Here is a 15,328-nt window from a genome sequence, read left to right as displayed (position 1 = left end):
CATGAGGGCCAGTGGGGGACCGTGTGTGATGACTACTGGAGCATGAACGATGCGACAGTGGTTTGTAAGCAGCTGGGTTGTGGGTCTGCTGTTGGAGCTCCTCAATATGGACATTTTGGGCAAGGATCTGGCCCCATTTGGCTGGATGATGTTGCCTGTAATGGCACCGAGTTGGCCCTGTCTGACTGCCCACACAGAGGATGGGGTGAACAGGACTGTGGTCATGCTGAGGACGCCGGAGTGATATGTTCAGGTAAGGGGACAGCCTGTTTTCCACCTTTGGGTCTGGGACAGGGGAAGGGACCTGGCTGTGCCCTCAGGGAGCAACAGGCCAGGATCTGGCCCCATTTGGCTGGATAACGTTGGCTATAATGGCACCGAGTCTGCCCTGTCTGACTGCACACACAGAGGATGGGGTGAACATAACTGCATTCATGCTGCTGATGCTGGGGTGATGTGTTCAGGTAAGGGGACAGCCTGTTCCGCACCTCTGGGCATGTGATGGGGGAAGAGACCTTGCATGTTCCCTCAGGGAGCAACAAGTGGGCACTACAGCACTGCCCAGTGTGGTCGGTCACACTGCTGAGCTGGGACTGTCATTGCTGGTGTTCTCAGTGCCTGGGAAAAGCCCAGAGGGAGCCTAGCCCAGGCTGAACTAACCCTGCCGCAGTGTCTCAGCCCCTCTTCAGTCAGTGTCTTGGGCTGCAGATGAATCCTCCATCCCTGCCCTGGGGTGTCCACTGATCTCCACTGGTCTCCACCCATTCTGCCAGCTCCCAGACAACAGTGCTGAGGGTCCCTGTGCTGGAGAAACCAGGGGGACTTGCTTGGCACTGCACACCTTGGAGGAAGGGCATGAGATGGCTGGTACCCTGGGTCATTGCCCTTCACAGGCATGAGTACCTCAGCTGAATCAAAAGGGCTTTTCACAGAGCATGAGTGCTGGGCCCTGGGAGAGGAGCAGGGTGGCACACAGCCCTTTCACTGCCTGTCCCCAGGGCTCGGCTGTGTGGTCCAGCCAGCTCCTGCAAGGCTTGGGAGCTAGGCCACTGCCTGACTCTGGCTGCTCCCTTCTTCATCACTGCATGCACAGGCTGGTAACAGGACGTCCCTGAAGCTGTGACAGCCCCACGAGACATAGCCCCATGCAGGCAGCGCTGACCTGCTGCCCAGCCTCTCCTGCCTGCCCATGGTTCCCCACACTGCCCCATGAAACAGAGGCTTTAGCAGCACTTTCTGACTCTCGTCTGTGCCTGCTGTCACCCTCTGAGCCAGCATGAGCCCAGGGGGACATGCAGGTCTCCTGTCCCTCTGCCTGGATGTTGGCTTGGGACCTGTGCACCTGTGGACAGAGCCCTGTGTGCCTGGCTGAGGACACCCCCTCCGAGCAGGCATCGGAGAGGGCTGGACAGGCACCAGCCATGGTAACTGCTGCACCATTTCTGTGCTCTGTGACATCTCCCCCTAACAGCAACCTCCCAAAACCCCAGAACAGCCCTGGGAGCAGGGTGCATTTCTGGCTGCGTCAAGGTGATGGTCCTGCCTGGTCGCAAGCTCTGCAGGGGCTGAGCAGGCTGCAGCAATCATTATCATCTGGGCCAGTTCTCCTGGACCCGAACTCCTCACACCTCACTGCAGGGCTGGTGGGACCATGCCGGGCAGCACAGGAAGCCTTGTGCAGCAGCAGATTGTCCGCGCAGTGCCTGGTGCTGCAACAGACACATACCCTTGAGTGCTGTGATGGTGTAGAGAAGGTGTGCAGGGGGGCCGGTTGTGTTTGTGTCACCAAGAGTCCTTCAACAGCTTCCTCTGGGATGTTCAGTGGGTGGTTTGGTCACGGCTTGCTTGGAGGTGATGCAGGATGTGGTCCTGTATCTGTCAGAGGACTGTGGGAACTCCCAGTTAATTTGTTTTTTCCCAGGCTTTGTCCGGCTGGTAGAAGGGAAGAGCCGCTGCTCAGGACGGGTGGAGATCCATGATGGGGAGCAGTGGAAAACTGTCTGTGACTCCCACTTTGGTCCCAAAGCTGCTGACGTGGTCTGCAGGGAGCTGCAGTGTGGTGTGGCCCTGCCTGTCGCTGGGGCAGCTCAGTTTGGAGAAGGGGTGGGTCCCATCTGGGATGGAGAGCTGCAGTGTGTGGGGAATGAATCCCTCCTCATCTCCTGCCCCAGGGGGTCCCGCAGGGACCAGCCCTGCACCCACATGAGCAGCGCTGCTGTCACCTGCACACGTAAGGACTCAGGGTGGGGTGTTGAACACTGGGTGAGCTCCAGGCTGAGGCGGGGCAGGTTGTGCCTGTGGAGACAAGGGAACTGGGGTACCTGTTCCCACAGGCTGGCAGAGAGGTGACCTTCCTGGGGCATCCTAGACAAGGGCAAGGCTGGGCTGATGCCCGAGGACAAGGAGGGGGCATGGGTTGGGAGGGCTCACAGGCATCATCCTGTTACACCACAGGGGACACAGAAAGGCGTGAGGGTGGGGGATGAGCTGGGAGATGCCCAGGGCAGGCGGTGGTCCAGGGGAGCTCAGGACCTGGGCAGAAGCAGCAGTGTGTGCCTGGGGGAGCCGTGGTGGGGGCAGGTCTCTTCTCAGGGTGCTGGCTGGGGAGGAGCGGGTGCCCTGGGTGGGTATGAGCCGGGGGTCAGTTTGCAGGAGGCCATTGGGGTGGAAGGAAGTGCCAAAGTCTGTGGGGTGACAAATGACCCAGCAGGTCTGGAGCTGGGCATCCCCAGCCTTGCACAGCCCGTGGGGATAGAAGGGAACCCTGCACTGCCCTGGGGACAGCCTGGAGGGCAGTGGGCTCCCACCCTGGCACCTCTGGCTCCACCTGAGCAGGGGTTCCCCCAAACGGACAGTGCTGGGGCTTGGCACTGTCCTGACTGGTCCTGTCTCAGTGTTTGAAGGGGCTGTGGACGTGAGGCTGGTGGACAGCGACAACCACTGTGCTGGGAGAGTGGAGGTGAAACAACAGGGCCAGTGGGGGACCGTGTGTGGTGACTACTGGAGCATGAACAATGCGGCAGTGGTTTGTAAGCAGCTGGACTGTGGGTCTGCTGTTGGAGCTCCTCAGTATGGACATTTTGGGCCAGGATCTGGCCCCATTTGGCTGGATGATGTTGGCTGTAATGGCACCGAATCTGCCCTGTCTGACTGCCCACATGCAGGATGGGGTGAACATGACTGTGTTCATGCTGACGACGCCGGAGTGATATGTTCAGGTAAGGGGACAGCCTGTTCTCCACCTTTGGGTCTGGGACAATGGAAGGGACCTGGCTGTACCCTCAGGGAGCACCAGGCTAACATCACAGCAGGGCCCGGTGTGGCTGGTTGAACTGCCGAGCTGGGAGTGTCATTGCTGATGTCCTCGGTCCCTGGGGAAAGCCCAGTGGGAACCTGCCCCAGGGTGCCCCTACCCTGCCTGGTCCCCGGGGTGGCTCAGATGAATCCCTCAGTCATGCTCTGATGTGCCTGTTGGTTCCCAACTTTCTCCTCCCTTTCACCCAGGACCCATCTGGCAGCAGTGAGGGCCAGGTCCCCCCATGCCAGAGGCGCCAAGAGTGACTCATGCAGCCACCCACAGCCTTGGGGAAGGGCGTGAGATGGATGAGGAATTTTGGGTTGTGCCCCCGGTAGAAAAGGGTCCCTTGGCCCAAGCAAAGGTATTGCTTGGAGAGGAGGAGTGCTGGGCTTGGGCAGAGGAACAGGGTGGCACGTGGCACCTCATTCCTCCCCCAGGGTCACCCCACAAGAGCGTGCCCAGGGGGACAAAATCCTGTCCAGGAGTGCTGAGCAGCTGCCCAGCCTCCCCTGTGTGTCCCACCCTCTGGCTGCCTTGCGCTTTTGGGTTTGCCAGCACTTTACTGGCTCTCCTCTGTACCTGCCCTTGCACTGGGAGCTCGTGTAAGCCCAGGGTTGCTCTTCTGTCTGCTCTCCTGCCCTCTGCCCTGCTGTTGGCCATGGACATGCGTGCCCAGCAGTGCACTCTGGTCATGCTTGAAGACCTCTTTCCCGGCAGGCGCCGGAGTGGGAGGCTGGCACAGACACTGACCACAGGTACAGCCTGACTGTACCTTTGCCCTGTGACATGTCTCATCTACCAGCACCACCCCAATGGACCAAGACCCCCCTGGAACTGGGTGCATTTCTGGTGGCACCAAGGAGTTCCTCATGCTGGGCCCTGAGCTTGGTGGGGCCGAGCAGCCTGCAGCAGCCAACAGCGCCTGGGAGCATTTCCCCAGACTCCAAGTGCTCTGGGTGCTGCAGTGGCCAGGGACCAGCGCTGGGTAGCCCAAGGTCTCTGGGGCAGCAGCAGTTTGTCTGAGAGATTCCTGTGGCTGTGAGTTTGGGAGAGAAGCAAGCCCACAAGTGCTGTGCTGATTTCTGAGGAGCAGCAGGGGGGGAACGATGTTTTTGTGCCATCAGCACCCCCTGAGAGCAGCTGGCATGGTCATGGGGCTTTTTGCCTTTGACTACCTTGGAGATCAGATGGGACATGATCAGGGGAGTGCCAGAGGGTTCTGGGAACTCTCAGGGGTCCTTGTTTGCTCCAGGATCTGTCTGGCTGGTCAGAGAGAATAGCCCCTACTAATGATGTACAGTGATAGATGATGAGGACGCTGGGAAAACTGTTTGCATCTCACACTTTGATCCCAAAGTTGCCAACATGGTCTGCAGGCTCTGCTGTGGGTCTGCAACAGACACATACCCTTGAGTGTTGTGATGGTGTAGAGAAGGGGTGCAGGGGGTCCTGGATGTGTTTGTGTCACCAACACTCCCCCAACATCTTCCTCTGGGCTGTGCAAGGGGCCATTTGGTCATGGCTTGCTTGGAGGTGATGTGGGAACGTGGGCATTTAACTGCCAGAGAGCTCTCAGTGATTTTGATTTTCCCAGGCTTTGTCCGGCTGGTAGAAGGGAAGAGCCACTGCTCAGGACGAGTGGAGATCCATGATGGGGACCAGTGGAAAACTGTCTGTGACTCCCAATTTAGTCCCAAAGCTGCTGACGTGGTCTGCAGGGAGCTGCAGTGTGGTGTGGCCCTGCCTGTTGCTGGGACAGCTCACTTTGGAGAAGGGGTTGGTCCCATCTGGGATGGAGAGCTGCAGTGTGTGGGGAATGAATCCCTCCTCATCTCCTGCCCCAGGGGGTCCCGCAGGGACCAGCCCTGCACCCACATGAGCAGCGCTGCTGTCACCTGCACACGTAAGGACCCAGGGTGGGGTGTTGAACACCGGGGATGTGGTGGGGGTCGGGGAAGAGAGCAAGGCCCGTGCTGGGCTAGGTGTGAGGACAGGAGGGCTGATGGGTTGTCTGCAGCATGAAAATAGTGCAGAGGGAGAAGAAAGGCATGCTGTGCCTCTGGCCTCTCCGCCAGCTTCTGAGGGTACAAGAGCACCAATCCACCCTCAGTCCTCCTCCTCTGTCCCCAGAGTACACAGGCTTCAGGCTGGTGAACGGAAGCACGGCGTGTGCGGGGAGGGTGGAGGTCCAGGTGCTGGGGACCTGGGGGACCCTCTGTGCCTCCCGCTGGGATCTCTCGGATGCCCACGTTCTCTGTCGTCAACTCAACTGCGGGTTTGCTGAGTCCCTTCCTGGAGGAGGGCATTTTGGGAGAGGACTCGGACCAGTCTGGAGAGACTCATTCCACTGTGACGGGACTGAAGTCCACCTGGGACAGTGCCCAGTGATCACCCTGGGGGCCTCACCGTGCTCCCATGGGAACAACGCCGCTGTCATTTGTTCAGGTGAGCGCCAGGAAAATGCAGCATTGAATCCCTTTGCCCCTTGTGTGTGACATGGCCACCCAAAGCAGGGGTCCCATGGCAGTACCAGGCTGAATTTCTCCCTGGAGAAAGCCTTGCATCTCCAGGAGCCTTCTGGAGGGCTTTGCCAGCTCAGGCTGACCGCTCTGCTGTGGGAGAGCTGAGGACTGAATGGAGGCAGGCACCTGCCCTCAGGGCAGCGGCTTAGGCCCATGTGCCACTGCCAGGCCTGGGCTCCTGTGTTTCTTTCCTGTGGGATGAGCCCAGGACAGGGCTGTGGGGCTCTGCTCCATCCCTCTGGCTGCAGACAACCGCATGCCATCCCCACAGAGAGCCCTGAAGTGCCTCATCCCACCACCCAGGCAGGAGCAGGAGCTGCCTGGGTGCCCCCAGCAGCAGCAGAGCTGGGTCTGAGCTGGAGAGCAGGCACGGGCCTTGCCCTCTCCTCTTGTCAGCACAAGGCTCAGACTTGTCCTGTTTGGTTGGAAAATTCCCCCTTGCCCTCCTCCCTGAAGGGTGCCATGCTCCTCAGTGCTGCCAATGGCTGTGGCATCTCTGCTCTCCCCAGGCTCAGCCGGCTTTGCATCCCTGCGGCTGGTGGGTGGAGGGAGCCGGTGCGACGGGCGAGTGGAGATCTTGCAGCGCGGGACGTGGGGCAGAGTCCTGGATGACCAGTGGGACGTGCAGGAGGCCAACGTGGTGTGCCGGCAGCTGCAGTGCGGACAGGCAGAGGCAGCCTACAACCCCCCAAAGGCTGAGCGAGGGACGGGCCCCGTAGGGCTGCGAGGGGTCCGGTGCACAGGCAATGAGACCAAGCTGACCCTCTGCAACACCTCCCTGCCCGAGAGTGCACTGGCGGAAGGGGTTGCAGAGGACGTGGGAGTCATTTGCTGGGGTGAGCAGTGCTTCATGGGCCCCCCCGATGATGGGTTCTGTGGGTAGCCAGGCCCTGACAGCCACTGGGGTTTCTCCCCACTGCAGGGAGCCGGCGGGTCCGTCTGGTGAACGGGTCTGGGCGCTGCGCCGGGAGAGTGGAGATCTACTACCAGGGCAGCTGGGGGACCATCTGCGATGACAACTGGGACCTGGCTGATGCTGCTGTCGTTTGCCACCAGCTGGGCTGTGGAGGGGCGGTGGAGGCGGCCAGCTCTGCTCGGTTTGGGGAAGGCTCTGGGCAGATCTGGCTGGATGGCGTGACCTGCTCTGGGGACGAAGCTGCTCTCTGGGACTGCCCTGCCAGGCCCTGGGGGCAGCACGACTGCGGGCACAAAGAGGATGCGGGAGTCATCTGCTCAGGTCTGTGCTGGCAGCTCTGGTGGGAGTCTGGTTTGAGGGGAAGCCAGGATGTGGGGAGAGCCGGGCGTGGCCAAGGCTGTCCCTGGCTGCCTGTGAGACCCTGCCTGGGGCTGTCCTGTGGACACCCATGCACGGGCACCCTCAGTCCCTCTGGGGGTCCCTGGGGAGCTCAGCCGTCCCCGAGTGCTAGCAGGAAGGGCAGGGGTGTCTGTGCATCAGGGACTTCTCTCTGCCCCCGGGTGCAAGGGGCACGTGCTGGCCCTGCCCCTGCCTGGCTGAGGGCCTGGGGAGTGCAGAGGTGTCCTGGCTCCCACAGCCCCACACCAGCCTCTTCCCCCTTCCTGCCTTTCCTCCCAGAGTTCCTGGCCCTCAGGCTGCAGAACAGCGACGGCTGCTCCGGGCGCCTGCAGGTTTTCTACAACGGGACGTGGGGGAGCATTTGCTCCAACTCGATGACTCTCAGCACGGTGTCGCTGGCATGCAAGGAGCTGGGCTGCGGGGACGGAGGATCCCTGGAAAGAGGCCTGCCCTATGGCAAGGTGTCTGGCCCTGCGTGGCTGGATAATGTGCAGTGTGGGGAGACAACCAGCTCCTTCTGGCAGTGTCCCTCCACTCCCTGGGATCCACAGTCATGTGAAGACCTGCGAGACGAGATCCACATCACCTGCGATGGTAACTCTGAGCCACTCGGGCACAGTGTCACCCCAGCTCCTGCTCCCCTCTATGCACAGCCAAATGCAGAGGGGCTATTCCTTTCCATGTCAGACCCTTCTGCTGCCGGTGGCATAAACATGACCAAAGCCACACAAGTGCAGCAGCAGTTGTCACCCAGGTTGCCAGCAGCACGTGGGGGAGGCAGAGATATCGCCAGGGGAGGTCTCAAAAGAGTTCAGACAGGCTTCAGAAGGCCCTCCCCTCCATAGACACAGTACTGCTGCTCTGTGAACCAGGGACCTTTAGGGGCTGAGCAATCAGGGTCCCCCCAGTCCTGCGCGTGTCCCCTGAATGACCGGGCATCAGTTGCTGCCATGACCAAGATGGTACAGGGAGGCCCAAGAAGAGCTCAGCCTTGTTCTCTTCTGCACCATCCCACACAGCAGCCCCTTCACTTCAGGGTTTCTTTCTTCAGGGGCACGCCCAGAAATGTCCCCGGAGCCATTGGCCCCATGCCCCAACTCCACGAGCTGCACAGGTATTGAGCTGCTCCTCTGTGTCCCCTTCTTGTGTGGCAGGGCTCTGCCTGCTGTCTCAGTGCCATGGGAGGTCTTTGCCTTCTCCAGACAGGGAGAAGATTCGTGCCGTGGGAGGCGAGGACGGGTGCTCGGGCAGAGTGGAGGTGTGGCACCGTGGCTCCTGGGGGACGGTGTGCGACGACTCCTGGGACATGCGGGATGCCGAGGTGGCGTGCAGGCAGCTGGGCTGTGGTCCTGCGGTGTCTGCCCTGAATGAGGCTGCATTTGGGATGGGGCAAGGCCCCATCTGGCTGGAGCAGGTGGAGTGCCGGGGGACGGAGCCATCCCTGCAGGACTGCTGGGCCCGGCCTGGGGATGGCGGTGCTTGCCGGCATAAGGAAGACGCTGCTGTGCGCTGCTCAGGTGAGCGGCAGGGCTGGGACCCCTTGCTGGAGTATTGGCAGGGAGCTGGGGAAGGTGTTTTGCCCCCTTGGTCCTGGCATGGCCCCTGACCTCCCAAGAGCAAGAGCGTTCCTGCAGAGTGCAGGAGCCTGGTGCCAGGCAGGGAGCAGCCTCGGTGGAACTGGGTGTCCTCTGGGCACTACCCATGGGGCTCTCCAGCCCCAGGGCTATTCCCTGGGCTGCCTATCCCAGTTGGGCTGCCTGCCACCCAGAGCAGAGGCCCTGGGCCCTGTCCAGGCCTCCCTTTCTAGCACTACTGCAGGGGCAATTTGGCTGGGATGTGTGACGGACATCTACAGACACACAAGCGGTCTGTTGGGAAGGAGGCTCCCCGATACCTGCACACCCACCCTCTCAGCCAGCTCTCCTTTTCCTCCTCTGCAGCTCCACCCAGGACAGCAGCATCCCCAACCCGAGCAGGTAACTGGTCCTCTTGCCTGAGGCTGGGTATCCCTGGGGCCAGGCTGTGACCCACAGCTGGATGGAAGGGGCTCCTTGCTGAGCTGTGAAACTCCCAGGAGGAGGCACTGGGGTGGTGGCGGTGGAGTTGGGGAGGGTTGGAATGTATTCAGCAGGGTGGAAGCTTGCCCATCAGTCCCCCCTGGGACCCTCTACCCCCTGCTGCCTTGTGTGATGGGCGTCAGGGCTGGTGCTGCCCCCTCCTCTCCCACGCCTGGTGCTGCCCCTTCCATGTTCTTGCCCATACAGGTCCCACTTGGGGCCGTTTGACCAACAGTGGGAGAATCTCTGTGCCCGTCATTATCTGCATCATCCTGGGGGCCCTCCTCTGCCTGCTCCTGGCCCTCCTGGCTGGGCAAGTGCTAAGGGCCAGGGCAGGACGCAGAGGTGGGTCCTTACACAGCAGTCCCAGGGGGAGATGCCTCCTGCAAGGGCTGTGGGGTGTCAGTGAGGGGCAGAGGCAGAGCTGGAGGCGATGAGACTGTGTGCTGCCACCTGTCCCATGCACCGCCCCATTGACTGCCTGGCCATGGGGCACCAGCATCAAGGGTTAGAGAGAGCCCAGAGGCATAGGGGGCTAGCACTGGGGCAAGGAGAGAAATGGCAGACAGGGGATAGCCAAGGCTGGCAGTGCTCTGGGTAGTGCTGGAAGGGGCTCTCGGGCAACAGAGATGACAGGAGGCGTGTGGGGCAGTAGGGTCCATCTCCGTGGTGTGAGACCCTCAGCCTGTCCCTCTGCCCAGCCCTGCCCACCCCATGGCAGGGCACGGGCCCTGCTGTAGAGCCATGGGGCAGATAGGGAGCAGCTCCAGGTGGAGAGGAAACATGGGAGCTGCTCCAGGGTCAGACAAGGGGGCATGTCCCAGGGGCCAGAGGGGCATGAGCGCTGTCTCTGAAAGGATGATGCGAGGGTGATGCTGCCCCAGATGATCTCCACAGCAACGTTGCCCTCACTGGGGGTGCTGCAGCCGTGCCTGGACAGTGTAGTGGGGCTGTGCTGTCACAGCAGTCCGGGGCTGGCCCAGGCAACAGTCAGGCAACAGTGAAGAAAAATTTCCTAATATCCAGTCTAAACCTTCCCTGGCGCATCTTGAGGCCATTTCCTCTTGTCCTATCACTTGTTACCTGGGAGAAGAGACCGACCCCCACCTCTCTACAACCTCCTTTCAGGTAGTTGTAGAGAGCGATGAGGTCTCCCCTCAGCCTCCTTTTCTCCAGGCTAAACAGTCCCAGCTCCCTCGGCCGCTCCTCATAAGACTTCTGCTCCAGACCCTTCACCAGCTTCGTTGCCCTTCTCTGCACACGCTCCAGTACCTCAATATCCCTCTTGTAGTGGGGGGCCCAAAACTGAACACAGTATTCGAGGTGCGGCCTCACCAGTGCCGAGTACAGGGGCACAATCACTTCCCTACTCCTGCTGGCCACGCTATTTTTGATACAGGCCAGGATGCCATTGGCCTTCTTGGCCGCCTGGGCACACTGCTGGCTCATATTCAGGCGGCTGTCAACCAACACTCCCAGGTCCTTTTCCACCAGGCAGCTTTCCAGCCACTCTTCCCCAAGCCTGTAGCGTTGCATGGGGTTGCTGTGACCCAAGTGCAGGACCTTGCACTTGGCCTTGTTAAACCTCATACAATTGACCTCGGCCCATCGATCCAGCCTGTCCAGGTTCCTCTGCAGAGCCTGCCTACCCTCCAGCAGATCAACACTCCCACACAACTTGGTGTCGTCTGCAAACTTACTGAGAGTACACTCGATCCCTTCGTCCAGATCATTGATAAAGATGTTAAACAGAACTGGCCCCAACACCGAGCCCTGGGGAACACCGCTTGTGACCGGCCGCCAACCGGAGTAAACTCCATTCACCACCACTCTTTGGGCCCGGCCATCCAGCCAGTTCTTTACCCAGCGAAGAGTACACCTGTCCAAGCCATGAGCAGCCAGTTTCTCCAGGAGAATGCTGTGGGAGACCGTGTCAAAGGCTTAAGAAGGCCTCATCCGCTGCTTCTTCTTAATATGGTTGGTCCATAACAAACACCAACTACAATGTTATCCACATCGGTCTGACCACTAATCCTGATCCATCTGCACTCATCTGGCTCATCACCTGGCACTAGGCAGAGCTGCATGCTTTCCTTCTGCTCACTCAAATGCAGGGAAATTCCCCTCCTCACTGACCTGCCCCATTCTTCCTAAAGAGCCTGCTTCCATCCATGGCCACCCTCCAGTGATGTGATCTATGTGGCTGTGTCTTGGGTATCTAAGTGAGATTATAGTTCAGGAATTGCCCACACTGTGTGCATTCCTGTCGAGGCACATCAGAGGTGTGCCCAGCCATGCTGATTTCCCTGCTGGAGAAATGAGATTGAGGGCTACTTGAAAGGTGCCCACAAACAGCCCTGGTTGAACCCTTTGCTTCACCTCCAACTTCCTTCTTCCCTGTTTCCACCCTCCCCTTTGGTCATCCTCCAACCCTCCCACACAAGAAGCCCACCTCTGTTTTCCCTTTGCCCACTGGCCCTGGCTTTGCTTGCCTGGTGCCCTCTGTTGGTGTTTCTGGGATGGCTGTATTGCGAATTCTTTGGTCTGCAAGTCCGGTAGACTAGGACCTCCTTTTATTACCCGTCTTGTCCTGCAGTTCCTCATGCTGTCATCTTGTTAGAGGCACCACAGGACAGGGTGGCCAACAGAAACCTCACCAAGTTTTACAAGGAGAAGTGGCCAGTCCTGCATCAGGAGCAGAATAACCCCATGTATCAAGTCAAGCTTGGAGCTGACCAGCTGAGGAGTGAGCCTAAGGAGAAGGCATGGTTGCTATAGGAATGGATGCTATAGGAAGCCAGTGCAGCATGTTGACCACGAATCAGGCCAGCTGCATATGGGGCTGAATTTCAGCGAAGCCTCCGAGGCGAGCAGCTCTGAGACAGAGGACCGCGTCGGGGGACCGCTGCTGGATCGGCGAAACCGCGGCAAAACCGCGCAGGGAAGGGAGGAAAAAGAAAAGGGAGGGCGCAGCCACCCCCCCGGCCCCTGAGCAGGAAGGCGGGAGCTCCTGACGAGGACCCGGCTCTGACTCAGCGTTGGCGGGGACGAGAGTGACGGCGGAAATCCCCTTCCCGTACAAGAGCATCTCCCAGGGAGCGCGAGCGACCAGGAGCGCGGCGAACAGGACGGGCAAACAGGGCATGGCGCGTCAGAAGGGCGTGGCGCGGCAGTTCGCGCAGGCAGGGCGTGTGGGGAAGGTGAAGGCAGCCTAGCAGCTCAAGAGGATCTGTGAGAAGTGAGTTCATTCGGTAGTTCCCATCCTTCCAGAAGAAACTCAGCTATGGTCCTCACTCGTCAGAAAGCGATGCCCTCTGTGCTCGCCAGAGTGGATGTGGCTACCCAGACGGAGCTGCCAGGAAAACATGCCGCCACCCAGGTCTCAGGCTGCAGGGAGTGCCTGAGCATCTCACTGTTCACACGAGGCAGCCATGTGGACAGCTGCGTGAGGTGCGACCAGGTGGATGACTTGCTTTGCATGGTGGCAGAGCTACGGGAGGAGGTGGAAAGATTAAGGAGCATCAGGGAGGCTGAAAAGGAGATCGACTGGTGGTGCCAGGCTCTGCCCCCCCTGAGACGGGAACAAGAGCAGCAGCAGCCGCCAGTAAGAACCCACGATCAAGGGGATCCTCTGTCCCCCCCCCGCCGGGCTGAAGGCAGCAGCTCAGAGGAGGAGAGTGAATGGAGGCGAGTCCGCGCTCGTGGCGGCAGGCGAAGGCCCTCCTTGCCCGCCTCGCCCCCCCAGGTGCCTCTACACAACAGGTATGAGGCCCTGGAGGTGGAAGGACAGTCAGTGGAGGATGGGGACGACAGTCTATCTACACCAGAGGTGTCGCCCAGGTCAGAAGAACGTACCTCTCGTCTTACCACCTCCTCCACGAGGAAGAAAAGAAGGGTTATAGTTGTGGGTGACTCCTTTCTGAAGGGAACTGAGGGTCCGATATGCCGGCCAGACCCTCCTCTTAGGGAAGTCTGCTGCCTCCCTGGAGCCCGCGTGAAGGATGTCACGAGGGTACTCCCTAGTCTGGTACGGCCCTCGGACTATTACCCCCTACTGCTCTTCCATGTGGGGGGTGATGAGACTGCAACGTGAAGTCCTAGGGTGATCAAAAGAGACTTGAGGGCCTTGGGACGGCTAGTAAGAAACTCAGGAGCGCAGGTTATTTTCTCTTCTCTCCTTCCAGTGGTGGGCAGTGACACCAGAAGGAACAGAGATGCCCAATCTATTAATGCATGGCTCCGTGGCTGGTGTCATCGCCACGGATTTGGTTTTTTTGACAACGGGATGGCCTACGCCGCACCGGGTTTGCTGGCATCTGATGGGATTCATCTTTCTCAAAGGGGAAAGAGAATCTTTGCACAGGAACTTGCAGGGCTCATTGATAGAGCTTTAAACTAGACTCGAAGGGGGAGGGGGATAATATCAGGCTTGCCCGAGAGAAGCTGAGGGGCGACGTGCCATGGTTGGAGGGAGCGGCTGACAGTGAGGACAGTCGGCCTGAGTCCTCGAGATGCGTGGGGTACGCTTGGGCACAGCCGAAGTCAAGCGGAGTTGAGCCAGGGGATACTGAGGCAACGGGAGCCAAGAGGGAAACACCAGTGAAATGCCTCAAAGCACGCAAGGGGTGTTCTTCTATGAAGGAGGCACGGACGACAGCCCAGCTGAAGTGCCTCTACACCAATGCACGCAGCATGGGCAACAAGCAGGAGGAGTTGGAAGCCATTGTACATCAGGAAAACTATGATATGGTGGCCATCACGGAAACGTGGTGGGGTGACTCGCACAACTGGAGTGCGGCGATGGATGGCTATAAACTCTTCAGGAGGGATAGGCGAGGCAGGAGAGGTGGTGGGGTAGCCCTATACGTCAGGGAGAGTCTGGATAGTTTAGAGCTCGATGATGGTGATGATAGGGTGGAGTGTCTATGGGTCAGAATCAGGGGGAAGGCCAACAAGGCAGATATTGTGGTGGGAGTCTGTTACAGACCACCCAACCAGGATGAGGAGACAGATGAACTATTCTATAAGCAGCTGGGAGAAGCCTCACGATCGCTAGCCCTTGTTCTTGTGGGGGACTTCAACCTGCCAGATGTCTGCTGGAAATACAATACAGCAGAGAGGAAACAGTCCAGGAGGTTCCTGGAGCGTGTGGCAGATAACTTCCTGACGCAGCTGGTGAGTGAGCCAACGAGGGAAGGTGCCCCGCTGGACCTCTTGTTCACGAACAGAGAAGGACTGGTGAGTGATGTGATGGTTGGAGGCTGTCTTGGGCAGAGCGATCATGAAATGATAGAGTTCTTGATACGTGGAGAAGCGGCGAGGGGGGTCGGCAAAACTGCCACCTTAGACTTCCGGAGGGCGGACTTCAGCCTGTTTAGGAGACTGGTCGACAGAGTCCCCTGGGAGGCAGCTCTTATGGGCAAAGGGGTCCAGGAAGGCTGGACATTCTTTAAGGAGGAAGTCCTAAAGGCACAAGAGCGGGCTGTCCCCAGGTGCCGAAAGACGAGCCGGCGGGGAAGAAGACCGGCCTGGCTGACTAGAGAGCTCTGGCTCAAACTGAGGAGAAAGAGGAGAGTCTATGACCTCTGGAAGAAGGGGCGGGCAACTCAGGAGGACTACAAAGGTGTAGCGAGGCTGTGCAGGGAGAAAACTAGAAGGGCCAAAGCTGAGCTAGAGCTCAGTCTGGCTGCTGCTATAAAAGACAACAAAAAACACTTCTTCAAATACATTAGCAGCAAAAGGAGAGCTCAGGAGAATCTCCAGCCCCTAGTAGATGTGGGAGGAAACACAGTGACCAAGGATGAGGAAAAGGCTGAGGTACTTAATGCCTTCTTTGCCTCAGTCTTTATTAGCAGGTCCGAATGTTCTATGGGTACCCAGCCTCTGGAGTTGGAAGATAGGGATGGGGACCAGACTGGAGCCCCCATTATCCAGGGGGAAATGGTGAGTGACCTGCTGCACCACTTAGACACTCACAAGTCTATGGGGCCTGATGAGATCCACCCGAGAGTGTTGAAGGAGCTGGCAGATGTGCTCACCAAGCCCCTTTCCATCATTTACCAGCAGTCCTGGCTAACTGGGGAAGTCCCTGCTGACTGGAGATTAGCGAATGTGACACCCATCTTCAAGAAGGGCC

The 15,328-nt window shown here is 59.3% G+C and overlaps 1 protein-coding gene across 1 annotated transcript; it reads left to right on the top strand.

The window, feature by feature from the left end:
* Window positions 1–3,956: 3,956 nt before the first annotated feature.
* On the top strand, window positions 3,957–7,980 carry LOC142403608 (scavenger receptor cysteine-rich type 1 protein M130-like). Its single transcript, XM_075489848.1, has 5 exons — window positions 3,957–4,053; window positions 6,330–6,656; window positions 6,743–7,057; window positions 7,415–7,729; window positions 7,823–7,980. The coding sequence occupies exons 1-5, from the start codon at window positions 3,957–3,959 to the stop codon at window positions 7,978–7,980; spliced, it is 1,212 nt and encodes a 403-aa protein (XP_075345963.1).
* The last annotated feature ends 7,348 nt before the right edge of the window (window positions 7,981–15,328 follow it).

Source organism: Mycteria americana, unplaced genomic scaffold (genome assembly GCF_035582795.1).
Source record: "Mycteria americana isolate JAX WOST 10 ecotype Jacksonville Zoo and Gardens unplaced genomic scaffold, USCA_MyAme_1.0 Scaffold_39, whole genome shotgun sequence".
Classification (NCBI taxonomy): Eukaryota; Metazoa; Chordata; class Aves; order Ciconiiformes; family Ciconiidae; genus Mycteria; species Mycteria americana.
Note: the sequence above shows the minus strand (reverse complement) of the source record. Positions and strands in the feature narration are given on the sequence as shown.